We start from the raw sequence: 27,243 nt of genomic DNA, 5'->3' as shown, positions 1-27,243 counted from the left end.
ATCCTCGGCCCCGTTTTATTTAGAGACGGTCTCACTGAGTTGCTTAGTGCCTCACCATAGCTGAGGCTGGCTGTGAACTCTCATCTTAGCCTACTGAGATGCTGGGATTACAGCCATGCGCCACTGTGCCCAGCAGTTGTTCCCTTTTTAACCACTCTAGTACACTGTCAAATCTCCAGAGATAACCATCCTCATTAGATTTGTAAAATCTTTCTCAATGTTTACATTGTTTTTTACCCTCAAATAATATTGGCTTATTCCCAATAATGTAATATCTGGTGTCTGACTCACTTCATTTTCAGGTTATTATAGATTTCCTTTCCCATCTCTTCACATTCCCATGGTCCCTTTCATTTTTCTCTTAAACAACTATTAAGTAGGTAGCAGTATCATCAATTCTGGGCTTTTGGGATCCTCAGTCCATTCCCTATTCTGGTCACCCTATAACAAAACACTAGGGAAGAAGGTGACATTATTGCCTACATATATTTGCACCACCTTGAAAAAGTCTGGCCATGGCTTTACTACAGTATTTAACAGAATTAAAGCTATGAGGCCCATGCCTGTAATCTGAGCAGCTGGGGAGGCAAAGCCAGCCTTAGTAAAAGCGAGGAGCAACTCAATGAGACCCTGTCTCCAAATAAAATAGGGCTGGGATGTGGCTCAGTGGTTGAGTACCCAAGTTCAATCCCCAGTACCCAAAAAAAAAAAAAAAGCTATGATGAATCAAACACAAAGCTGATATATTTACTTTATGCTAATATGCAGAAATATTATTTGTTGAGCAAATATTAAATGCCCACTCTGTGGCAGGTACTTGGTAAACAGTGGTGAAAACAGTCCTTGTACCTTCTGGTTCTGTGGACTGCTGCTGACCAGCTTAGTTTGAAATTTAAATGGTGTGTCACAGGTGAAAAGTTGTTAATGTTCAACCCTTTTATAATGCAGCTATGAAATGGTAAAAATGCCAGTGTGGGATATAAAACCTTTATAAAAATGTCTTACTTCCAATTCAAGAACAAACAATGAACACAGTTCTCTCGAAGAATACTGTCCTTTTATTCTAAATGGAGACATCAAAAGGGAATAGTATTATCACATTACTAAAATGACACTGAAAATATAAGCTGAATGCAGCCAGATATTTCAAAATAAACTGGGCACTGTAAAAGAATTCCACATAAAACCTCAATTACTTTTTATCCCAGGGAAGCACCATTTTACTAGGACTGACTATTGAGGTTCACTTTCCACAAAACTCAGGAAGAACTTCCTGTGAGTTGAAAAGCAACTAAATGTGAAAAATAATCCACGAGGAAATAACAAACTTAGATGGCCCATAAATTAAGTTTTCATTTGAACATAGACTAATTTTTTTCTCTCAACAAAAAAAGTACTGAAGACATGTTTATGGTTGCCTTGAAAAACAACAGACTTGTAAACTGATTTGGCTTGTAGGTCCCACACCTCAGCTATCTATGTTTCTGGTACTGTTAAAAAAAAAAAAAAAAAAAACAGTAAAGTGTCTTTGCAAACCCTTTCATAAATTCTCCCCCTCTGTTTTAGTTCTGTATATTAATCTGGATAACATGCATACTTTAATTTTTAAGGCAGATGGTAAATTTTCCTATAGGTCTACTCCATCTTGTCATGGGGCAAATACTATTCACAAAATGTAATAGTGCTTCATTTTTCTGAGTTTCAGGTAAAGAGTACTGAGCTACTAAATAGCAAAGCTGCATAGGTAGAAAGATGTAGCTTAAGACACTATTTTAAGATTACTATGTTCTCTGCCTTTGGGCCAAGGTGGCTTTCCACTTGACACAACAAAAATAAAACATTCTAAAACCTAGATCCTAGAGTACCTTGGTAGGCTTTTCCCTAATCATCTTTAAAGCAGTGTAAGAAAAATACTAATTGCACAGCTACCCTTTTCAAAATATCCCCAAGGAATATGTTTTCTTTTAAAGTTATATTACATTACTTTGTATTTTGCTAACCAAGGAGAAGAGCTTTCGACTTGTTTAAATAGTAGACTGCACTTTTGTTAATAACTATTTTTCTCTAAAGTTCTTCATGCTGACATTCCCAGTGTTGAAAAGTATAATACTCTTAATCATCTTCATCCTATGCATTACCAAGGAGTTCCTCTCTCTCCATCTTGTTCCACAGGATGAACAAAAGCTTGGGGTGTACGTTTCAGAAGATAAACTGCAGCATGAAGACCCCCAATATTCACCCAGACTGTATGCACTTTTCGCCATAAGTGTCCCATTCCAGATAATGCCTGTGTGCACACAAAAAACATAAAATAATCAGGCTGACAATCTGCTTCTAAAGTAACCAGGGATCTTAGTTGCCAATTAAGAAACACTAGTGAAAGAGAAAACATCCTACTCAAACTAATATGCCAGGTTTACTTTAAGATCCTAAAGTTGCCATAGGCACCTTGGTAAAGCATTTCTTGTCCTGAGTAAGTAGAACAGCTCGGCCTGTCCCGGGTCTACAGACACGGCTCATCTCTCGAAGGCAAGCTGGATAAAGATTCCAGTTTCTCTTCTTGGAGCCCATCCTATAATAGAAAGTGTGATAAGCCAACCATTTACTATTGCAAAAGATAAATATCTAAGACTTTGAACAAAATTTCATGCATACTGAAGGATGATAGTTGCCTTTTAGAAGATAGAGCTTTGCCATTATATGGCAGTGAAATGAAAATAGATAACTTAGAATTGTACATATTTTTTTTTTTTAAAGAGAGAGAGAGAGAGAGAGAGAGAATTTTCAATATTTATTTCTCAGTTTTCGGCGGACATAACATCTTTGTATGTGGTGCTGAGGATCAAACCCGGGCCGCACGCATGCCAGGCGAGCGCGCTACCATTTGAGCCACATCCCCAGCCCTGTACATATTTTTTAACAGAAAAAAAAGTGACAACTTGTCCTCTTAATTGATATATTAAGCAAACTATATAAACCAAACTAGTGGTTACAAATCGTTTTTCCTGAGGGACAATCAGAATCAAGTCTTCCTCATCCTTTTAATATGAAGTATGATTATGTAATTCAACAGGAAGTAAATTATAGGTAATTTTAAAAAATGAGTCTCCTGTGATGGGCAGTATCAAAATGTAGTTAATATATATTCGTGAATTCTCAGAAGAAACAAAATGGGTGTGTCATCATATTAAAAGTATTCAGTTAGAAAAATGGCTCCTCTAAGTCTTAAAAGGAACTGAAAATTTATATTCTGACTTAGAATAAGCTCAAGTTGAAATTTAGAAGACAAATGAGGACTAGAAAAAAATGGTGAAATAAAACAAGCAAGAGCAAGAGCTCTACCACTGAGCTACATCCTTAATCCTTTAAATCTTATTTTTGAGACTGTGTCTCACTATGTCACCCCCAGGCTGGCCTTGAATTTGGGATTTTCCTGCTTCGTTTCCCGCTCTCCTCATAGCTGGGATTACAGACATGCACTGCCAAGCCTGGCAAAAGTTGTTACCTTTTTCCAAATGGCATATCTGTTACAATAATGTCCACAGAACCAGTTCTCAATGGAAGATTGCAAATGTCCCACTGCACAGCATCAATGGGCAAACCCCAGGATGGTTTGCTGTGGAGACAAAGGAAGGAATATAGGTGCTTTAATATGCTTTAACATATTCTGAAGTAATGAAATATTTAAAAATAATTTTCTTTAAAAGAGACTTCATAGCAAAGTATAAAATATTAAGAATAACAATGAGAACATCAATAATCTTAAATGTAGGAAGAAAGCATTTGGTCATAAGATAAAACTATTATAAAGACTGAAAGGGAAAATATACAAGTAAATTTAAAAAATGGTTAAGACTGATCAAAAGATGTCGACATCTGTTTCATATACAATTCAAGAAAACAGATTGGGGAAAATGAGCTTGTCACAAAGAACTTCAAGAGACAAATTTACAGCATTGAAAGCAGTAAATTACATAACTTGTATAGTTATTAATGAAACAGATAAACTGGGAAAAAAATTACCACTAGAAAGATTATGAGTTAACATCTGAAGAATAAAGTATGATAAATCTAGTAGTATTAGACATAAATATAAAATTGGTACATAAATAGAAAATAAGTAATCATGTAATTATTTTAATATTAAACAAGAAGAAATGTATGCATCATGCTGTATTTTATTTTATTTTATTTTTTTGAATGAGAGAATTTTTTAATATTTATTTTTTAGTTTTCGGCGGACACAACATCTTTGTTTTTATGTGGTTCTGAGGATCGAACCCGGGCCGCACGCAGCCAGGTGAGAACGCTACCACTTGAGCCACATCCCCAGCCCCTCATGCTGTATTTTAAAAAACCAAAGAAGAGGGCTGAGGATGTGGCTCAAGCAGTAGCGCGCTCGCCTGGCATGTGTGCAGCCCGGGTTCGATCCTCAGCACCACATACCAACAAAGATGTTGTGTCTGCCGAGAACTAAAAAATAAATATTAAAAATTAAAAAAAAAAAAAACCAAAGAAGAAAAGTAAGACTGAAAACATGATGGAAGCCAGAATGAATATCACAATAAATATAAAAGATTTAAAGCTTCCCCATTAAGATAAAGTAAACTTTTAAGAAACTAATAGGCAATAATGCACAGGCTAAAAACTAAAGCAAATCAAAGATTATGAGCAGAAATTGAGGGTTTTAATACTGAATAAGAACAATTTTACAAAAATTCAATAAAGGCAAACCTACATAATGAAAAAAGAGTTATTGAAAATATGTGTTATAACCAAAAGATTGTAAAAGTTAAGATAATTAATAAAATGCATAGGCTAAATCAACAAAAAGTCAAAGTCCAGAGAACCTGAACAATAAAATATTCAGAAACTTGAAGAAAAATAATTTGTTTAAAATGTTAATCAGTCTGGAAAAAAATTGATATGCTTAAGCCTCAAAACCTAATATGAAAAAAAAGTGTACCATAAGAATCCATTCATCATAATAAGAGAGTTTTAAGAAACCTGTGTATATAAAATGATCTAAACTTGCTACTTCAAAGTTGGTACACAGATGAGTAGCATAAGCATCACCCAGGAGCTTGCTAGAAAAGAATCTCAGGTCTCATTTCACATTTGCTGAATCTGAATGTTAACAGGATCCTCAAGTAATTCATATATATATTAATGTTTGAAAAGTACTGTCCTAAATGACTTGGGAGACAAGTGCATCACCAAAGATTTGGAAAGTAAAAAAAATAATTATAAAACTATAGGATATGGTTAACATTAGCTATCAGAATAAAACTAGCTTGAATAAAACCTTTCATAATTAAAAAAGATTAATAGTACATAATGTACAACTTGGGGAAAACAAAAACTGTAAATGTGAAATAGGGATTAAAAAACAAGCACTTGTGGCTCAAGCGGTAGTGCGCTCGTCTGGCATGCGTGCGGCCCGGGTTCGATCCTCAGCACTACATACAAAGATGTTGTGTCCGCCGAAAACTAAAAAATAAATATTAAAAAAAAATTCTCTCTCTCTTTAAAAAGAAAAAAGAAACAACAAGCACTAGGGGCTGTGGCTATAGCTCAGTGGCTGAGTGCCTGCCTAGCACGTGCGAGGCATTAAAAAATAAACAAATAAAATAAAGACACGATGTCCATCTACAACTCCCCTGCCCCCCCCCCCAAAAAAAAAACCCAAGCACTAGCATAAAACCAAAGAACAACTGAGGATATAGCTCAGTGGGAGAGAGCTAGTCTAGCCTAAGCTCCTGGGTTCTGGCCCCAGGACCAAAAATGTTAAAAATAAATAAAGGGGGCTGGGGATGTGGCTCAAGCGGTAGCGCGCTCGCCTGGCATGCGTGCGGCCCGGGTTCCATCCTCAGCACCACATACAAACAAAGATGTTGTCTCTGCCGAGAACTAAAAAATAAATATTAAAAAGAAAATTCTCTCTCTCTCCATCTCTCACTCTCTCTTTTAAAAAAAAATATAGAAAGAAAAAAAGAAAACCAAAGAACAAATAGTGTATGAAAGAACAAAAGACTAGCAAGCTTTATCAGGGGGAAAAAAAATCAGACAAGGAAATAATCAACATATAGATATAAAATAGTATCAGACTTATACCATGTACAGTACTAATTAGGAATATCTATATAAAATGACTATATTTAAAAAACATTGATTTCTACTTAGAAATATAAACCTTACACTATTAATGGAGGCAGCTGTTTCTGAAGGCAAATTGTGGGATATAATGACTTCCTGTGTGATATATTCAGGATGTGGAGCATCTGTAAGACTTAACAAATCAGCTGACCATTCATTACCTTCTGCAGTTTTACCAAAGAATGAAGGACATTCACAGAAGGGACCAGAGAAGCAGACTTATGATGAGGCCTCTGGTAAGAAACTATAGGCCAAGTGAGTGATTATTACAACTAATTCTTCCCAACTCACCTAAGACTTTCAAAAGATGATGAAAAGCTGACACAGATGGTATCAAATGGAATTTGGAGTAGTAGACTAGGGCCTAAGATACTTAAACTACATACATCTCAAAGGATAACAGACAAATTTTCCCAAAGGCAAACAGACTTCCAAACCAAGAATATCAAAGGCATGGTTTAGTAAGAAGCCGTTTACAAAGAACCAAATGTGATCTTAGATCTCTTAGCCTTAAGAACAGTGAGGAATACACATGTTAAGAAAGGGAGGAAAAGGTATATGGTTGAAGGGCCTAAGAATGTTTTGCTAAAGGAAGAGAGGATTTTGGGGGGTGGGCTATAGCCCTTCATATATCTGATTTCTGTCATGATGTGACATTGAGATAATTTTTTCTTGATGGACTCAAGTGGGAGAATAAAAGCAAATCTGTGAAAGGTATACAGGGAAACGTTCACTAAAAGAAATGACTAGTACTTGGCCGTGCAATACAAAATAAACAGCCTTCAGGGGCAGAGTGATTAGAGGTATTTAAGCAGGATAGAGGGCCACTGGTCAGAATCTCCTATAGAACATTTAGAAATCATGGGGATGAGATCCAGGAATGGTAGTACATGTCTATAATCCCAGTGTCTTGGGAGGCTGAGGCATGAGGATCACAAGTTAAAAGCCAGCCTCAGCAATTTAGTGAGGCCCTAAGCAACTTAGGGAGATCCTATCTCAAAATAAAACAAAAAGAGCTGGGGATATGGCTCAGTGGTTAAGTACCCCTGGATTCAGTCCCTGGTACCAAAAAAAAAAGGTCAGTCATAGAAATCATGGGGATGATTTTCAGGTCTTTTTACAACTCAGATTCTCTGAAGTCCCAAATAATAGAGATAGGCTAAATTGTAATAATGAAATATTATGCAGTCATTTAAAATAGACTGTAAAAACACATGTATTTAAAAACTTGAGAAAATGAAATGAATCTATACAGTAGTCTTTGAGAAAATAGATGTATGAACAAGGAAAGAAAAAGGAAGACAGACATAAAAGGTTAGAAAATGGCAAGGTTACAATCCATTGCAGGAATTCATAATTCATTATGAAAAGTAATTTCCTAGATGCTACAAAATCTTGTAAATTAAAATTTTACCCATCTTTCATCTGGCTCTTGGTGAGTAAAGATGAGATGTTATTTGCTGCTCTTTTCACAGCCAGGGGATTATTATCACCAGCAATATGATAACAGTCAGTCCATTCCATTGCCCCCTAAAAAGACAAGAGTGTATTTTAAACTAGAAGTAACAAACACATGCACACATACACACACACACACACACACACACACACACACAAATATCAAAGGGGAAATTATTTTAGTCATTGTCAATAAACAAGACAATCCAACCCAGTGCTTTTCTGAAGTGGCAAAACAAAGCTTGTTGTCAATTTTGCTGTTCCTTTGCTAGAAATGCCTCCTGTTCTTTCTTTGCTTGCTGAACTCCTATTCATCTTTTAAGACCCAGTTCAAATGTCACACCCTCTAATATCAACCCCAACTTCCCAACTATCTTCTCAAGCACCCCTTCAAAAGCACGCGTACATACCTCTACCACAGTGCTTGTTTCATTTCGAATTGTTCATATCTGTCTGCCTCCCAACTAAACTTGTAAATCCCTAGGACAGAACTAGTGTTTTATTCAATCCCTCAATCAGCAGTATCAGGTAAACAGAAGGCATTATAGTCCCTGAATAAATATGGTGTAAAAAAAATTGTCCAAACAGAACTGACCAAACCCATAACCATTTTGGATTGTGGGAGTTAATCTTATCTATTCAAACTTTTAACAGTTTCAAAATAAAGTGCCATTATCAAAGCAAGATAGCTTCTGAATGATAATCACTCTATCACTGAAAGGATTTTGTAATTTTAAAATTACAGCAGAACATGGTATTTATATACCAAGCTGTCACATATCATTTGTGGAATGAGGTGATATACTATCCTAGGCTGAGGCTGAACAATGTTTCTACGCAAATTAACAGAACATGAAATCAGAGAGTAACGAACACTATATCCTTTGTGAATGGAAACACACCTCCCCTCCATGAATACAGTACTTCATAACTTTATTTTGCCTAGACATTTTGGAGTAATGACAACTCCAGTCTGTAATCTTACAATGACTTGAAACAAAAGGGATGTTAAAGTATGCCAGAATTTGGGTGGGCAGGGAGGTAGAAGGAACCTACAGTGTCTAAAACGTCTTTCACATGATTCTGACTACCCCATATATTTTGAAAAAAGTGAATCTGGATTTTCTACTTCAGAAGAAGATGCATTTTATAGTACTTCCAAGTTTTAAAGCAAATATTCTACATAAACAAATCTGCATTTATACTTTGTGAATCCTTTTACAATTTTCACTTTGATCATACCTCAGCTTAGGTTTTCCTACCTTGTACCTTGGTACCTTATGTCTACATGGAAGTGGCTCAAAAAAATTCTTTGCTTTCATTTTGATTCTGTTCTTTAGCTCTATGGTACATTTCTTGATATAGTAGCCTTACCTGATATTTTACAGACATCATGGTTTAACACTGTAGAACACCACTGTGTCTTGTTTCAGATTTTTTTTTTTTTTTTTTTTTTTTTTTGGTGGTATTGGGAACTGAACCCAGAGGTGCTCTACCACTGAGCTACATCCGTAGTTCTTTTTATTTATTTATTTATTTTTAATATTGCTGAATTGCTGAGGTGGGCCTTGAACTTGATTCTCCTGTTTCAGCCTCCCAAGTAGCTGGTATTATAGGCAGGCATGTGCTATCACGCCTGGCTCCCAAATTATTCTTGGGTTTTTCTCTATGCAGGTCTCAAGAGTAATTTCTCTAGCTGTTATTAGCAGAGCATATAGTCACTACTATGATTTCCTTCCTGGATTTTAACTCCCAAATCATGGATATATAATTTTCTAATTACGGTCTGGATTATTTTTCTCTTTGTGGGTTGCTTTGAACTTAATTATCTGTCCAGTTTCTGCCTATTCATTGAATCTATGGGATCTTCCTGCAGTTTTACCGGCTGCCTTTTGATATACTATATGGAAGAATTTATTATGTTTCACACAGGTTAAATTATTTTACTGTGAGCTTCCTTTTCTAAATCTTATCTTTTTTTTTTTTTTTTTGGTAGATGGACAGAATGCCTTTATTTTATTTGTTTATTTATTTATTTTATTTTTTTAATGCAGTGCTGAGGATCGAATCCAGTGCCTCACATATGCTAGGCAAGCACTCTACCACTGAGCCACAGCCACAGTCCATCTAAATCTTTTCTAAATGCATACATGATATTGATTCATTGAAACTCTGTTAAATGTTTTCTACTTAGAAAATACCTTTTCATTTCTTGCTTTGCCTTATGTGGTTTTTATGTATCTTCTCAACATCACAGTAACTGTGAAAGCTATTTAAGAGCATTTGGTATGCAGCCTTGTCAGCCTTCCCAGAAAAATCCAAATAATGCTTATAGATACCGCTGCTTCCCATGCTCCCCACAGCACTTGGGCTGGAACCCAGGGAATTGTGCATTCTAGGCAAGTGCTCTACCACTGAGCTACATCCCAGTAGATCTCCCTTTTAAACACTATACTTATTCACTCCAGGAACATAAATAGATTAAAAGAAGAATCTTACTATGTAGAGATGAAAAATGCTTTCCTCCACTTTATGCTTATGCCTTCAACGATCTTTTCGTGTGCAATCTACTGGATTATTTATTACAGAAAGGGCGCTCACCATCTTATAATTCTCAGCCTTCTCTGTAATCCAGTCAGTAGATATCACTACCTGGTCTCTTGGTCCTTGGATACTTTAAATAACATTCTGGACAGATTGCATGCTCATCTAAAAACTAAAGAAAAGTTATTACCTCTATTGGTATTGCCCCTGTTCCACACATTGGATCAATTATTATATCAGTAGGTTGAGGTGCACAAAGCCTGGAGAATAAAAACACAAAACACAGCCTATGAGAAGAGGCTCAACCAAAAGGTAAGGCTTCTACAATGATTCCTAAAGCTAAAAGATTAAGGACCTATCACAGTAGCTTGAAGGAACACCAATCTACATTAAGTTTCTCTTCCATTCTCTTGTCCTTCTAATCTTTTTATATTCTGTGACATTACTTACTTCATGCATGGTAATTATATCCCTCCTAAGATAGCTTCTTGGGTGCAGCTCTACCTTCTTGTTCCTATGCCTCAACATATTGGAACAGAGTCTTTGGCAGACCCATTGCTGATGAACTACGTCACTCACATCCTCTCTTCCAAGAATTTGGAATAAAGAGTAAGAAGCCCTCAGTAATACAGGCTGGTCATTTGAAATGGGAAATATATATATTTATATGAGGGAGCAGCAATGTGCCCAGATGAGCAGAGTCAAGAGTCCACAGGCTCTCAGGAGAGATAAAAGCAGCTGCCTAGGTTTCTGGGGGTTTTCCATAATCTAGTTTCTATTCTTAAGACATGGCTTTCTGGTTTTTTGTTTGTCTTTTGTTTTGGGGTGGATTCTACATGACTTCTTATAACAGCCTATCCCCTGATATAATCATCACTTTATTTATTCTAAAGTAGTTTACTTAAGTTCATAATATTTGCACCCAAAATAACTCTCTGTACCCCTGGCTCCTACAATAATACCTGGTGGTAAATAATGTCTGTTAAATGAATGAAGGTTAGGAACTCTTCCTTAATCAGATGGACCCAGTTTTCTATTATTGTCATTGAACTGATATGTTCCAACTGTGCTGAAATATGAGGAGCAGAATAAAAGAGGAAGCAAAGATTGGAAGGACATAGTCATTTAACCACTAGGACATGTAAGGCACTGCATATAATAGGTATCTTGAGGGCTGGGAACATAGTTAAGTGGTAGAGGGCTTGCCTAGCATGCACTGGGTTAGATCTTCAGCACTGCAAAAAAACAAAACTTGTTTTCTCTCTCTCTCTCTCTCTCACACACACACACACACACACACACACATACACAATGATATCTTGAATATGTTTCTGCATTTAATCTTCATTAATAATCCTTCGAAAAGTCTCCACATTAAACCCATTTTGTAGTTTCAAAATCAGAAGTTTGGAAAAGATAAATGTCTGAGTGGTGGAAGGAAGCACTCAATAAAAGGAAAATGGCCAAGGAAAGGGAAAACTAGGTCTTGCACTCTGAAAACTGGAAAATTCCAGGATGATTCCTGGATTGCTGTTCAGTGTAACATTTAAAAATATGAATAAAATTTCTAGATTCAGTTACACATTATGCACATTCTAAAAATCTTTGCTTTCATCTGCTTTACTGCACATAAATGAAATAACAAAATCTGCTCTATCTCCCAACATACAGTATATCCTTTCTAAACAGAAATGTAACTGTGCCATTCAAGAGGCAGATGAAAACTAATCACCCTAATTTAACAATCAAGAAAACTGAGAAACTGATTAAATGATATTTTTAATATTACAAGGAGTCAATACTAGATATTAAGGAAGGAAACAGATTATTAGTTTTTTTAATCCTTTTCATTATCCACTAAATTCCAACACCTTACGAAAGGAAAGAAAAAAATATATCAGTGTTTTGAAGGGAAAATATAAAGGAAGGTGCCACTTGTGATCTGTACAGCAAAAAATACATTCCCTTACCTGAGCATCCCATAGGCAAGAGTAGATCTAAGAGTTGTAGGTCCAAAATGTGTAATATTTCTGCGGTGGAGACTTTCCTCAGTCAATGCAATTCCCACGATGATTTCATTATCATGGATATTCAAGAGAACCTATAATTAAGTTAGGTCAGAAGTAAGTTTCAAGCTTGTTCAAACTGTACTTTTATTAAGACTTTTTGGTGGCACTAGGGATTGAGGCCATACCACTGAGCTACACCTTCAGCGCTTCTTTATTTTAGACAGGGTTTGGATCTCAAACTCAAGGTCTCAAGCTGGCCTCAAACTTATGATTTTCATGCCTTAGCCTCCTGATTGGCTGGGATTACATCAATGTGCCATAGTCCCCAGTTTCTTATTACTGATACTTTGGAGGCTTTTATACTTTTTTCTTGAGGTATACTCTGCACACTGTAGAGTACATGAGTCTTTTTTTTTTTTTTTAAATAGCTTTATTTTATGTATTTACTTCAACTTTGTGTGTGTGTGTGTGTTGCTAGGGACTGAACCCAGGGCCTTGTACATGCAAGGGTGAGCACTCTACCAACTGAGCTATATCCCCAGCCCTTAATTATTTATTTTTATGTGATGCTGAGGATCGAACTCAGTACCTCACACATGCTAGGCAAGTGCTCTACCACTGAGCCAAACCCCAGCCCCTACATGAGTCTTAAGTATACAGCTCAGTGAGTTTTTATTACCTATATATACACTACATAATTGCTACCCTGATACCCTGATGAAGATATAGAATATTTCTCACATCCTAGGAGAATCCCCTTGTCCCCTTCCTAGTCAATACTCACCACTACAAATTAGCTTCAGCAATTTTTAAATTTCACATAATATAGTATGTTGTGATTAATTTTAAAATTTATTTTAGTCTTTTCATTCTCTGTATTTATAAATTGACTATAACCAGATTTTCTCCCATTTTATAATGTTTATGAATTGTGAAGGCTTATCTTTTAAATATAAATTCCTAACTTTTTTGAAAAAAAAAATTCAAACATACAAACATACAGAAGTGCTACAAGACCACTAGCATAATGAACTCCTAATTATTCTTCACCCAGATTAACAGTGTAACATTTGCTTTATAATCTATTGTTTTCTTAGTATTTTCAAAAATCTGACTCACTTAGCAATATGATCTCCAATGTACTATTTTTGCCATATGATTTCCTAACAAACTACAAATAAAAATGTTTCCCAATCTTTCACCTAAAATTTCCTCATTATAATCTTACCAATAACAGCAGCTGACACTCCTATGCGCAAGGCACTATTCTACATAATTTATCCTCATGACCTCATTTCATATTCACCCATTCAAGCTAGATAAGGAATCTGAGGCACAAAGATACCAGGTCACTAGCCCACAATCATATAGCAACTGAGTTGAAATTTAAACACAGGTAGCCTGGCTTCAGAATTTGTCCTCTGAGCTACCTTGCTGACTTTTGGACATCATTCTTTTAGTTATCCTATTCATTCTCATGCCAGCTTTATGGAGAATTGTTCTCTGACATGCAAAAAAAAAACAAAAAACAAAGGCAGTAAGTGACTTGCCCCAGATTCAAATGTCCCAAAAGTAACAGAAATGACATCTTGGTAAAAATGTAAGCTGTTAGGGGCCTTTTAATTTGTCAGAGATTTTAAAAGCTGTAGTTCCTATTGCCCACATAAGAATTACCCACTGGGTAATTACAAAGAGACTAAGCATGCTAAAAAGAGGTATCAGGGTAGGGGAACCTAGCAGAATTTAAGAAAGGAGAGCTGGCTCTAGGATGAATGTTATTAGTCCTGATGTTCTGATTTGAGGTTGAGGTTTATTTTATTTATTTTTTTCTTTTTTTAAATAGCAAAACTCTACAACCAGACACAAAAAACACATTCTTAAAATTCTAGTTGACTTTTACAATCTGATAATCCACATGATGGAGGAAAAGCATTAGATCAGAAATTGGAAAACTTGAGTCTTGATAACTTCTTGCATCTAATGAACAATTAACATATACCAGGGTATTGCACCAAATACTTTAAATGCATTATCTTGTTTAACCTTCAGTGCAACCTTAAAGGTGTATTGGCTTTATATGAAACAAGCTCAATCTCGTCCAATTTTATATAACTGTAGAGTCAAAATCTGGATCTAGATCTATGGTTCTCCACAGCACATACTGTTTGTAACCACATCCTCCCTGCCTAATTGCCCCTGATACTAGTTTGTCTACAAATCTACAAAAATCTTCTTGAATCAGAGCCAGCACCTACCTCCACGTCAAAGTTGGTCATATCAGCCTTCCACTTAAAATAATCTTGAACAGCACCCCCAAAATCTCTTGCAGCCTCATTTGAGGTAAAGCAATGTTTCTCTCCTGCCCTGTTGCATGTGACTCTAAACTTTAGTGTTTGAAGCTCAGTTTCTTCTTTTGAGCCTTCATCGATCTCATCTTTGCATGATGCCAAGTCATCACCTACTAATGTTGATACCTCCTCTTTGATGGCTGGATTTTCATAATAGTCTAAGATGTGTGAATCTAAATCATTGTTGGTGAATTCTTTAACATCTCTCTCATCTAATTTGTCTCCTTGTCCATTATCAATCTTCCCTTTACTGGAATTTTGATTTATCTTCTTGCGTTTTGTTTTTTTTTTCTTGAAACTGGTGTTCATTTTCCATACTTTTAAAGGATCTGACCATGGGAGTTTTCCAGCCAAGTCTTCAAAATCCTTTAAAACTTCTTCCTATAAATGACAAAAATGAAACCCACTCATTTCTCTCAGAAAATAATGACTTCAATTAAGCAAATTCAAATCTCAATGACAAGGAAACATACATATTAAGCCACTGAAGGGTAGCCTAAGACAAAATGCTAGATCAGAAGCAGGATTTTAAGGTAAAAATTTTCTTTCTTTTTTTTAATTTTAAAATTTTCTTTAAAATACTTTTTTATTTGTCAATGGATCTTTATTTTATTTACTTATTTATATGTGGTGCTGAAAATTGAACCCAGTTCCTCACACATGCCAGGCAAGTACTCTACTACTGAGCCACAATCCTGTGGCTAAAATTTAAGCAGTAAGAAACTATTAAAATTTAAGCTGTGAGAAATTATCTCTGAAGAGTAGAGGTAGGTAGATGAAGGGCAGGGGAGGGATGACACTTATCTTCTTCTTCCTTTTGGAATTTTTGAATTTTAGGTTGTATTATGTATTTACTTTAAAAAACAAAATTTTTTTAAAGGAAAAAAAAAACTTATGTGGTTAAAAAATGTTCTAATTTTTAAATAGAGTCAACTTTTTAAACAGTCTAGCAATACCCCTTTCTTATTTAAAGCCCTTCAACAGCTTTCCACTGAAAGAAAATCTAAATTTGTCACAAAGCTCAACTTACTCTGACTTCTGTCTATTTCTCTTACAACGTTTCAGGTCTAACTCTCTCTCCCTACCTCTGCTTGGAAGATATTTGCTTTGCATGGTCTCTTTGCATTGTAGACCCCTTTCTCATTACTTAAACTTAAAAGGCACATCCTGAGAGACCTGCTCCATTTAAAGAAGTCCTTACAAGTCATTCTCTTACTGTTTTATTTTCTTGCAGTGCTGAGCACTGTAAAGATTACTAGGATTATGTACTGCTCACCATTAAGGCTCCTCCCAGAATGTAAGTACATGGTGGAAAGAACTTTATCTATCTTGACCTCTGCTATAAGTCACACACCTAGAACAGTTCTGGTGGTCAATAAACAGCTGTTAAATTATATGTGATTAAAAGTTAAAATGGGAAGTATACAGTAATGCTGTTCAATAGGGCAGCCACTAGTCACATGTAGCTACTGAAATTTAAATGATTTAAACTTAACAGAAAATTAAACAGTTCTTCCATTACTTTAGCCACATTATACACACTAACATCTAGTGGTTAGCATGTTGGACACAAACATATAAAACATTTCCATCAGAAAGTTCTATTACACAGCACAGATATTAATAATTATAATATTAATTAATGGGTTTTTTTTTTGTTGTTGTTGTTGTTGTTTTATATGAGAGGGAACCCAGGGATGCTTAACCACTGAAACAAATCCCCAATTCTTTTTCATTTTTATTTTGAAATAGTGTCTTGCTAAGTCTCCTAGGGCTTCACTAAATTGCTAAGGCTGGCCTTGAATTTGTGATCCTCCTATCTCAGCCTCTCCAGTCACTAAGATCACAGGCGTGTGCCACTGCATCTCGTACAGTATATGTTACAAAGATCAAAGTAGAAAGAAATCATTGCTGACCAACAGAACTGTGATTTGGCAAAACTTGAAACCTGCTGACACAATATCAAACTTCAGGGTTAGCAAAGTCAATTCTACTTACAAATAACTTTCTTCTTTTTTAAAAAATATTTGTAGTTATAAATGGACACAACACCTTTCTTTATTTTTTATGTGGTGCTGACAATTAAACTGGGCGCCTCATACGTGTTAGGCAAGAACACTACCACTGAGCCACAGTCTCAGCCCCAAATAACTTTCTTATTATAATGGGCCTCTAGAGGACTGGTTGGTTTAACATGGTGTCATAGAATCTTTAGGAACTTTAGAAACTGTTTTAAAAGAAAAAGCAAATATAACTCTTATCTTTTTTTAAATATATATATATTTTTAGGTGTAGATGGACACAACACAATGCCTTTATTTTTATGTGGTGCTGAGGATCGAACCAAGGTCCCACCCGTGCTAGGCGAGTGTTCTACCACTGAGCCACAATCCCAGCCCCTGTAACTCTTATCTGAATTGAATCAATGCAGTATTTATAACCTTGAACTAAATAAAACACAAGGATTTTTAAGGGCAGTAAAGGTGAAACAGAATGTACAGGAAGACATGGAGAGTGAGGAGGTCTACAGATCTCAGACAAAGGGTAAAGCACAGTCTACAAAGCAGGTAGCAAACAAATTTTGTTTGAAATAACTGGAAAGAAGGACATGGGAGCTTTACTGAACTCCGTTTGTACCAAGAAATAGCAGGGGAGAAAAATGTTAGCTGAACAAAGATCTCACAGACATGCTATAATTGCTGGAATCAGTCTGTTGATAAGGTAGAGCCAGGGAGATCTTGCACATACCAAACTCTACAGTTTGTAAAATGGCACAAAATTAGCACATAACCTATGTATATCTATTGTACACTTTAAAGTCATGTCTAGCTTACTTGTAATACCTAATAAAATATAAATAGTTGGTAAATAGTTGTTATCAGTAAAGAACCCAACATTTTTCAAATATTTTCAACCTATAGTTGATTGAATCAAACTGGATATACAGAGGGCAATTGTGCTGTGCTTTATGAATAACCCTGCTGATCCCTTGAGGTTAAAGAGAAGTAAGGTTTAAAAGCTTATTCAATGGAATGGAAATTATACCTCAATAAAGCCATACTCTTTTTTTTTTTTTTTTAAAGGAAGAGGAAGAAGAAGAAAATAACCCATTTACCCATAATTATGTGTCTGACAAGAAAGATTTCCCTCTGGCCTGGAACACCTACATGGCTTCTCCCACCACAAGAACATTTTACACATAGCAGGTCCAAGAGGAACTCCCTCACTAAAAGATAAGCAATTATCAAAACCTGTCAGCACAGGACTTATATGAAAGTAATAAAAGGAAAAAAGAGGAAACATGAACAGGAAACAAACAGCAGTCAAAAAGCAGTAATGCCAGAGAGCAGATAAAACTGATCAAACACAATGACATTACAATTATAATGCACAAATAAAAAATGTGGAAAAAAAACCAATGACATCAAAAACATGAAATGAGGAAATACCTTTGTAAATATGAGCTCAAAACAGAGATATAAAAGCAGAAAGAAAACGAGGAGGGCCACCATAAGAAAATGGAACTCAAAGAAAATACTTAAAAGTGGAATAGAAAAAATAAAACTAGCACAGACCATACTGACAGTAACACATGTACGATAACACTGAATGGGGCTGGGGTTGTGGCTCAGTGGTAGAATGCTCGCCTGGCACGGGCAAGGCCCTGGGTTCCATAAAAATAAATTAATTAATTAACGATATTGTATCCAACTACAACTAAAAAATAAATATTTAAGAAACAGAAAAGATACCACTGAAAACACAGTAAAGAGTGTGGAGGAAAGCAAAGCAAATTAAATGACAATGAGCAAAAAAGTTAAAAAGAATTAGATAGAAAATGATAAATATAAAATAGAGTCAAAAGAGATCCCACATATGTATAACTGGTTTCCCTAAAAAAGGGATTTAAAATGATAAAACAAAAAATATTCAATTAATCAAGAAAACGTTCCAGAAATGTAAATGGATTAATGTATCCTGATAAGGAACTGTCAACAATGAAACACACTCCAATAACTTATTAGACTTTGAAGCTACCAAAAAAAAAAAAAAAAAAAAAAAATCTGGCCTTCAAGGAGCAAAGATACAGTATACTATGCTTCTATTTGTGTAAATAAGTAAATGAGGGCTGGGGATATAGTTCAGTCCATAGAGTGCTTGCTTTGCGTGCACAAGGCCCTGGGTTCAATCCCCAGCACCACACACACACAAAAAGTAAATTAAACACATATCCATAAAACAACACAAGAAATTGGTAACAGTGTTTTTTAAATTAAAAAAAAATTTTTTTTTGGTACTGGGGATTGAGCCCAGGAGCACTTAACCACTGAGCCACACCTCCAACCCTTTTTTGTATTTTATTTTAAGACAGGGTCTCACTGAGTTGCTTAGCACCTCACTAAATTGCTGAGGTTGACTTTGAACTCGAGATCCTCCTGCCTCAGCCTCTCAAGCTACTGGGATTACAGGCGTGTGCCACCGTGCCCAGCTGGTAACAGTTTTTCCTGAATGATCCACTGAAACATTTAATGCTAGAAGAGAATAAGCATAATAGTTTTTTTTAATGTTTATTTTCTAGTTTTTAGGTAGACACAATATCTTTATTTTACATTTATGTGGTGCTGAGGATCGAACCCAGTGCCTCATGCATGCTAGGCAAGCACTCTACCACTGAGCCACAACCCCACCCCTGACCATAATATTTTTAAGGAAAAAAATTCCAAATTTTATAACCAAACTATTAACCAAATATAAAGGTCAAAGACAAACATTTCTGACTTCATGCATGCATTCAAAAGATAAAAAAGAAAAATATAACTAGGGTAGGAACGCACCTCTAATCTATTTAACTACAGTACTAAAAACAACCCCCCCAAAAATTGTGGGGTTTATAACTGTAAAACAGAAGGTAAACATTATAAATTGGCATGTGGTTGGAAGGGTTTTTGTGAAAGAAGATGAGAAATAATTTAAGCATGCTACGCTCCTCATCTCTAAGGTTAAAGAACAGAAGTTAGACTTGATAAATAAAATATATTTAAAGGCATAAAGGTCAATACTAAGAAAAATAATAAAGTTGAAAGGTAGAGGGAAGAGAAAAATAATCAATTTCATCTTTGCTCTTAGTAGGGAATAAAAAAAAAACACATGAAAATTAGTAGATTAAGTACAAAATATCAAGTTGACTTTATAAAAGTAATGGCCTGAACCAGACAGGAATATTGTAAACTATTAGAAAACACATGCATGATAGAAACAAAACAAAAACAAGTTGCTCAAGAAAGGAATCAAGGGCTGGGGATATGGCTCAAGCGGTAGTGCGCTTGCCTGGCATGCTTGCGGCCCGGGTTCGATCCTCAGCACCACATACAAAGATGTTGTGTCCGCCGAAAACTAAAAAATAAATATTAAAAAATTCTCTCTCTCTTAAAAAAAAAAAAAAAAAAAAAAAAAAGAAAAGAAAAGAAATCAAAATAAAGAACCTGAGTACATTAAAAAAAAAAAAGTGCATAAAGAGATTTTTTAAAAATAGAAAGCAAAATGTATAATGTAAATGTGACAAAACCACAGCCAAACAGTATGTATGCTATGCTTCCATTTGAGTAAATAAGTAAATGAAATACATATATCCATAAAATATCTCTAGAGGAATACCCAAGAAATTGGTGATAGCAGTTGCCTACTGTGAGGAAACTTCATGGCATGGGGATAAAGGGACAAAGACTTTCCACTGAAATCCTTTCAGTCTTTATACAAGTGCATTCTAAGTATATGTATTAACTAGTTGTTAAAAACTCATATAAGGGCGGGCGCAGTGGTGCATGCTTATAATCCCAGTGACTCAGGAGGCTTAGGCAAGAGGATCATGAGTTCAAAGCTGGCCCCAGCAACAACCAGGCACTAAGCAACTTAGCAAGACCTTGTTTCTAAATAAAATACAAAATAGGGGTGGGGATGAGGCTCCGTGGTCAAGAGCCCCTAAATTCAATCCCTGGTTAGCACTCCCCCGCAAAAAACAACTCATATAAATCATAGACTTGCTCCTCTCAAAAAAAAAAAAAAAAAAAAGAGAGGGAGGGGCTGAGGTTGTAGCTTAGTGTGTGAAGCCCTGGGTTTGTTCCTTAGCACTGCATAAAAATATATAAAATACAGATATTGTGTCCATCTACAACAAAAAAAAAAACATTTTTTTTAAAAAGGGAGGAACTAATAAATTCATGATATCTGAATAATTAGAGAACTCATGATTAAACTAACAGGCTTTTTTTTTATAAGATAAGGGAAAGTATAATGACACACACACCTGTAATCCCAGCTACTTGGGAGGATGAGACAGGAGGTTCAAAAATTGGAAGCCAACCTAAGCAATTCATTAAGACACAGTCTGAAAATAAAATGAAAACAGCTAGGGATACAGTTCAGAGGTAGAGTGCTCACCTAGCATGTGTGAGGCCCAGTGTTTTGTCCCCAATACTGCAAAGTCTTCAAAAAGAAAAAGCTCAATCGTCAATAGCATGAAAGCTAGAAGCACATGTTTAAAAATGAGGTTTTACCCGGGTATGTTGTGACTGAAGTTCACAAAATGAAGGGCTTGATAATATTTCATGGTCAGACACAGAAGTTTCTTTTGCACACCTCCGAAAATCTGCCTTCATCCTTACTGCTGTTCCTTGGAGACTTCTACCAGGAACCTTTTCTGCAGTTACTTACAAGGCAACTCTGAAAAGCTAACTCATGTAGAATATTCCATAATTATCAAATTCACCTCCACTTAGAGATCCAAATTGCCCAGAGCGATACCAATTTTAGGATGCAAAAATGCAGGAATTTAAGGATTTCTTTTAAATTATTATTTAATAATGCCTTAGTTAAGTTATGTGGAAACATAGATTTTCAAAAATGCCTATTTAAGGTTGGGGATTTAGCTCAGTGGAAGAATGCTTGTCTAGCACGCATAAGGCCTTCGGTTCAATACCCAGTTACTGCACTAAAAAATAAATTAAAAAAAAAAAAGCCAAAAAACAAAAACCACCTGATAACATGTATGTATGTATAGTATTGACTATCAAAATTTCAAAATACTTAGCAGCAAAAATTGTCTATAGATTGTCTGTTATCCATTAGTTTCATAGGTATGATTCAATTAGCAATAACTAACCAAAGTCTGAAGGTTACTAGGGTTGAATGTACATTCGTAGTTAATAAACTTTTAATCTGTTTTTCAGTGTGAATTCTTTAAGGTCTAGTTTTATTTTTTTTCTAGACTATATGTTCATATCAGTGTGACTGGTTTTTAAGCAGCATATCCCAGTTGGGTTTTTTTTTTTTGGTAGGGGGTGAAGCGGGGGTACCAGGGATTGAAATTAGGGGCACTCGACCACTGAGCCACATTTCCAGCCCTATTTTGTATTTTATTTAGAGACAAGGTCTCACCAAGTTGCTTAGCGCCTGGCTTTTGCTGAGGTTGGCTTTGGAACTTGTGACCCTCCTGCCTCAGCCTCTTGAGCTGCTGGGAGCCACCATGCCCGACCCTCCCAGTTGGGTTTTGTTGTTGTTAGTTTTGTGTAGTACTAAGGATTGATCATAGGGTGCTTTACTACTAAGCTGTATCACCAGACTTTGTATTTTTAATTTTGAGACAGTTGTTGAGACACTAAATTGTCTAGGCTAGTCTCAAACTTGTGATCTTGCTGCCTTAGCCTCTCTAGTGGCTGAGATTACAGTTGTACAGCACAGTACCTGACTCACAGCTGTTTTAAGAAAGAATAATTCTAAGACATGGAATAACATTGATAAAAAAAAAAAAAAAAGTATTTAAGCATCTGACTCTAGAAACCTGACCAAAAATGAATGTGGAAAAAATCTAAAGCTGTACTGCAATCTATTTTCAACCTTCAGCTTAAGCAGCAGCTGAATATTTAGGACTCAGATGCTAAATACATGTTGAAGACAAGGCTGTTGTCTTAACAACTGAAGGAGTGTTTAAATATTACTTTGATTTTATTTTAAGAAATGAAGTTAGAGAAAAAAACAGGGAAAAAACAGAATAGTGAGGAAGTGTTATTTGTAGATGGCACAAACTATCACTTGTTCTTTAGTTCTCACTGTGGAACCAATTTTATTTTGGAAATGAGTGTGTGTATGTGTTAGCAAAGCTCATTTAAAGTTTACATCTTGGGTAAGTCAAATAATTTTTCAATACTAATTTTTTTTTAATTTTGTACCAGGGGATTGAACTCAGGATCTCTTGATCACTGAGCCACATCCCCAGTCCTATTTTATATTTTATTTAGAGAAAGGGTCTCACTGAGTTGCTTAGCTCTTGGCTGTTGCTGAGGCTAGCTTTGAACTCAAGATCCTCCTGCCTCAGCCTCCCGAGCTGCTGGGATTATAGGCCTATGCCATGTGTACCACCGCACCCAGCCTCAATACTGATTTTTAAAAGCAAACTTTGAGATGGACTGTCAGTAAATCTCTGAATTCTTGCTATAAAAGAAAGTCTGACTATTTATTATAAAAGTAGGGGTGGGAGTAGAGATCAATGATACAGCATGTGCTTAGCATGTGAAATGACCTGGATTCAATTATCAGTACTAGAAAAATAAAATAAAAACAAAGAGCAATAGTAATATTAAACGACAGACAGACTGTGAAAAAGTAGAAATAATGTCTTTTAGGAAGATGGAAAAAATCAGTTATCATGTTTAGGATAGCTTACCTTTGTATTTTTGAACTGGTAATCTGGAAATTCCTGAACAACCACAAATAAATTATCAACTGATCTCAGACAATGAACCTGGGGAGAAAAAAACTGTTAGAAACTAATTTCTGAAAAAGCTTTTGAGTAACACAAGCTATCAACAATTAAATATTTTAAAAATTAGAACAATGGTTTTAAAGCACTTGATATCTACATATATTTTTTTAAATATTTTTTTAGTTGTAAATGGACACAATACCTTTATTTTATTTGTTTATTTTTATATGGTGCGGGGGATCGAACCCAGTGCCTCATGTATGCTAGGTAAGTGCTCTACCACTGAGTCACAATCCCATCCTGATATCTATATTTTTTATTTAAAAAATGCCCTATCTTTTAGTCTTCCATCTGTTCAGTTACCTACCAGTTTCTGCTTTTCCTTGGAGAAAGAGAAGGACAGATCAAATGATAGAAGCTTGAATTGTTATGTGGGCAACATGAATTTTGGGGAAAAAGGAAAAATGAAGAAAATCAAGTGAAGCTTTACATCTTTCCCTCATGGCTCTCTATGGTGATACCATGTACTACGGTCACTAAGAGCATGGATCTAAGCTCCAGCTCAGCAATGACCAGTTGAATGTGGGTCAGGTACTCAGTCTTCGTAAGCTTAATCATGAAGTCAACTACAGTACCTACCTTCATGAAGCTGTTGAGGGTATTAACTAAAATTTAGATGTAAAAATTCTTGATTGCCAATTCATCCCACAAATATTTCCAGGGTGCCTACTATATACCAGGCACTTAGTGCTTGGGATATACTGGCAAAAAAAAAACAGATAACAACTCATGCCCTCATGTTGCTTGTGTAGTAATGAAATGTATCATGGCTTTTGTTACAGTAGGTGAGTAATTTGCTGATTTTCACTTCAGTGTAGTGATTCTTAATTACTTTTGAGCAAAAACATCTTTGACACAGGTTGAAGGAAAACCTCTGCTTTTATGCTTTATCACCAAATTATAAATCTCAACTAGATGCTGAGATAAATAAAAAAAAGTATAGCCGCTATTCAGAATTTCTTCCTAAGTTCCATAGGATTCTTTTCAGTGAATTCAACCAGCTCAAACTGCTGCTGTCACTTCTAAAATATAGCAAACTGAAATATATTTATGAAATGAATTTTATAAATATATAGAATACAATAAAAACAAAGTGAGACTTTTACAAATCAGTACCAAACAGAAAATGCAGTGATATTTTGAAATCACCTAATCTAGGAAAGTGCAAAGAAGAGCAGGGGTCTATAGTAAATAAGCATAAAATGATCAATTTAGATAACTATTTTATATTCTGCTTCATTCAAACCTGAGCCAGACTTTCCACTGGAATGTCAAAGTATATCTTGCCCCGGTCTTTGCTGATTTTGCATGGTGACCTCAATTTCTCTCTCACTTCTTCTGCAGCTGTTTGTTCAAAGCCAGTAGGAACAGTGGCTCCAATAGTGACATGGAGATTCTTGGACTCACTTCTGATGCTACTTTCTGTCACTGGTACAGATCTCTGGTTGTCATGAAGGTTCACATCCAGGAGCTGGTTAGTAGCTTCTTGAATGTCAGACATGTCAGCAATGACTCCAAGGTCACTAATACAATCCCTTTAAAAGCAGTACAGAAAAAGAAATAAAGCCCAAACATAAATCACCTCATATTTCAATTATAATAAAAAACATCTGTTTTGGGGGCAGGAACAAGGCAACATAACCAATACAGCCATATTCAGTCAATGCATAGATTAAGTATTCACCAAAGTTAAAACAGTAGAATATATAATGGCATAATGTACAGGTTGTAAAACATGCTATCATTATTAAACAAGCAATACAGGAACCATGGAAGAAAAGGAGACAGATAAGTATTTCACAGCATTCAATGTTTAGTCTGGGGTTATCTATGATGATTAAAGTCATCTCATAACTATAATAGTTAACAAAAGAAATAGAGGCTGCTACAGCACATCGAAATATATTTTTATATCTTGTCCTTTGTTTTATTCATTTATGTATTGGTACTGGAGGACTGAACCTAGAGGTGCTTAACCACTGAGACACATCCCCAACCTTTTTTTAAAAAATATTTTTTAAGTTGTAGATGGACACAGTTTCTTTTTTATTATCATATAGTGTTGAGGATTAAACCCAGTGCCTCACGCATGCAAGGCAAGTGCTCTACCCTTGAGCTACACCTCAGCCCATCCCCAATCCTTCTTATTTTTTATTTTGAGACAGGGTCTCACTAAGTTGCTTGGGACCTCACTAAATTGCTGAGACTGACCCTGAACTTGAAATCCTCCTGCCTCAGCCTTCTGAGTTGCTGGGATTACAGGCATGCACCACCACACCTGGCTCAATCTTGTCCTTTTAGCTAGCAATTAAGAACACAGGGCTTTGAAGTTTCAGATAGACATGGTTTGAATTCTTGCCTCTTCCATTCATAGGAGGAATGACCTAAAGCAAGTTAATTATCCCAAGCTCATGAGAATTAAATAAATCTCTCTCCTAAGTTGTTGGGAGATTTAAGTGAGAGTAGCAGTTTAAGGTCAATGATTAAAACTTATTAATGAGTTACCTATCATCCTCCCTCTTGTGAAGTATACGGTGACCCATGAATTTAAAAGAATAACTGAACACTTACTAATAACATTAAATATTTGAAAGCCTACCACATGCCTGACTCTGGGATCCACGGATAGACAGATCTCTGAAATATCTGAAAAAGTAAACCAAATTTACTGTACTTGAGCATGGGTGTATGCTAAGAGGGCGAGGGAGGAGTTAAGATGAGGGATCGATATCTCTCATCAGATTTTCAAAGGGTTTATGACTCAAAACAACTTAATCTGTCAAGAGTATCTAGGCTTTGTGCTGTGCCAAGGATAGGCGATAGTGTTGAACGCTAGCAAGTCAGTTCCTGCTCTTAAAGAAGTATTACTGTGAATAGGATCTGCATCTTCTACATAAAAGACAGTTGAAACCAGCGAGAAGACGTGTCCTGTCAAAGGTCAGAGCGCGCTAACCAGTGGCGCAGACTGGAGCAGAACCCACGTCTCTCTACTCCCACCCGTTGGGCCCACGGACGCGAGTCCCGCGGAAGGGTGAAGGCCAGGCAGAAGCAGTAAGATGGGATCTGCCAAGACACAGGACTGAAGTCCCACCCCCGCTAAGACGACAGCTGGTTCTCCCTCCCTCCCGAGGCTGCAGAGCCACTTCCACCCGCCGCCCGGTTACCGGCCGCTTGTACAGACCCTTCCGGCTCCGTCACCCTGCGGGACCTGCGCTCAGGTCACGCCGCCGGAAGTCGCCTCACCTCCTCCGGAAACGGAAGTCGGGCCGCGGGTCAAGGCGGTTCCACTAGGGGCGGGCGCCAGGACAAGGTCGTGGAGAAACGGGCTTGCGTAGAAAACTCTATGCGACTGAGGACGAGATATTCCGCAAACTATGTGGGAAGAGCTAAGGGCTTTGTCGCTTGTCAGAGCAGTAGGTAGCGTTTGTGGAGTTCTTCGTTGTGCTAACGCTGCATTATCGTTTCACATGCGCCATCTCTTCAGTTTCAACCACTGTGAAGTGTGTGGGCCGCTCCCGTTTTAAAGCCAGAGAAACTGAGTCTCAAAGGAGTTAAATATCTTTCTTCCCCTCAAAAAATGCCACTCGCAACAATTTAGAGATGGAGCTAGGACTTGAACCCAGAGAGTGTGACTCTAGAATTCTTGCTCTTAATCTCTTAGCAAGTATTGCTCAAACTAGTTCCTGATTTCTGTATCGCCTTAACTGTTTTTACAGTGAAGGTATTGTTTAACATTTTTTAAAAAGTTAGCTCGTTTTCTTTTTTAAGAATTTAACCTTTATTTTTTTTAAATTTTTTTAAAATTTGTTTTAGTTTTAGATGAACACATACATTCATTTATTTATTTATCTTTATGTTGCGCTGAGGATTGAACCCAGTGCCTCACCCTTGCTAGCCAAGCACTCTACCA

The 27,243-nt window shown here is 36.2% G+C and overlaps 1 protein-coding gene across 5 annotated transcripts; it reads right to left on the bottom strand.

The window, feature by feature from the left end:
- Positions 1 to 2,004: 2,004 nt before the first annotated feature.
- Positions 2,005 to 26,571, bottom strand: Thumpd3 (THUMP domain 3 tRNA guanosine methyltransferase). 5 transcript variants are annotated; one of them, XM_026383103.2, is made up of 10 exons: positions 26,515 to 26,571; positions 24,580 to 24,868; positions 23,235 to 23,312; positions 14,423 to 14,896; positions 12,129 to 12,259; positions 10,349 to 10,418; positions 7,571 to 7,686; positions 3,506 to 3,616; positions 2,449 to 2,572; positions 2,005 to 2,287 (listed from the first exon to the last, which is right to left on the bottom strand). In XM_026383103.2, the coding sequence occupies exons 2-10, from the start codon at positions 24,832 to 24,834 to the stop codon at positions 2,135 to 2,137; spliced, it is 1,512 nt and encodes a 503-aa protein (XP_026238888.2). In that variant the 5' UTR covers positions 24,835 to 24,868; positions 26,515 to 26,571; the 3' UTR covers positions 2,005 to 2,134. The 5 variants fall into 5 exon arrangements, with proteins under 5 accessions (XP_026238888.2, XP_026238889.2, XP_026238890.2 ...); XM_026383104.2 differs by having other exon boundaries at positions 26,498 to 26,516; XM_026383105.2 differs by lacking the exon at positions 26,515 to 26,571 and adding an exon at positions 26,425 to 26,486.
- Between the last annotated feature and the right edge of the window lie 672 nt (positions 26,572 to 27,243).

The sequence above is a fragment of the Urocitellus parryii genome, chromosome 16 (assembly GCF_045843805.1).
Source record: "Urocitellus parryii isolate mUroPar1 chromosome 16, mUroPar1.hap1, whole genome shotgun sequence".
Taxonomy (NCBI): domain Eukaryota; kingdom Metazoa; phylum Chordata; class Mammalia; order Rodentia; family Sciuridae; genus Urocitellus; species Urocitellus parryii.
The sequence above is the reverse complement of the archived record's forward strand: the minus strand, read 5'-3'. Positions and strand labels throughout refer to the sequence as shown.

Excerpts from the sequence above, each read along its gene's own strand:
- Thumpd3 (XM_026383102.2), bottom strand. Across the intron at positions 14,897-23,234 it reads ACCAGTTCAAAAATACAAAG|GAAGAAGTTTTAAAGGATTT; the intron begins GTAAGCTATCCT and ends TGTCATTTATAG. Across the intron at positions 3,617-7,570 it reads AAGAGCCAGATGAAAGATGG|CAAACCATCCTGGGGTTTGC; the intron begins GTAAAATTTTAA and ends TTGTCTCCACAG.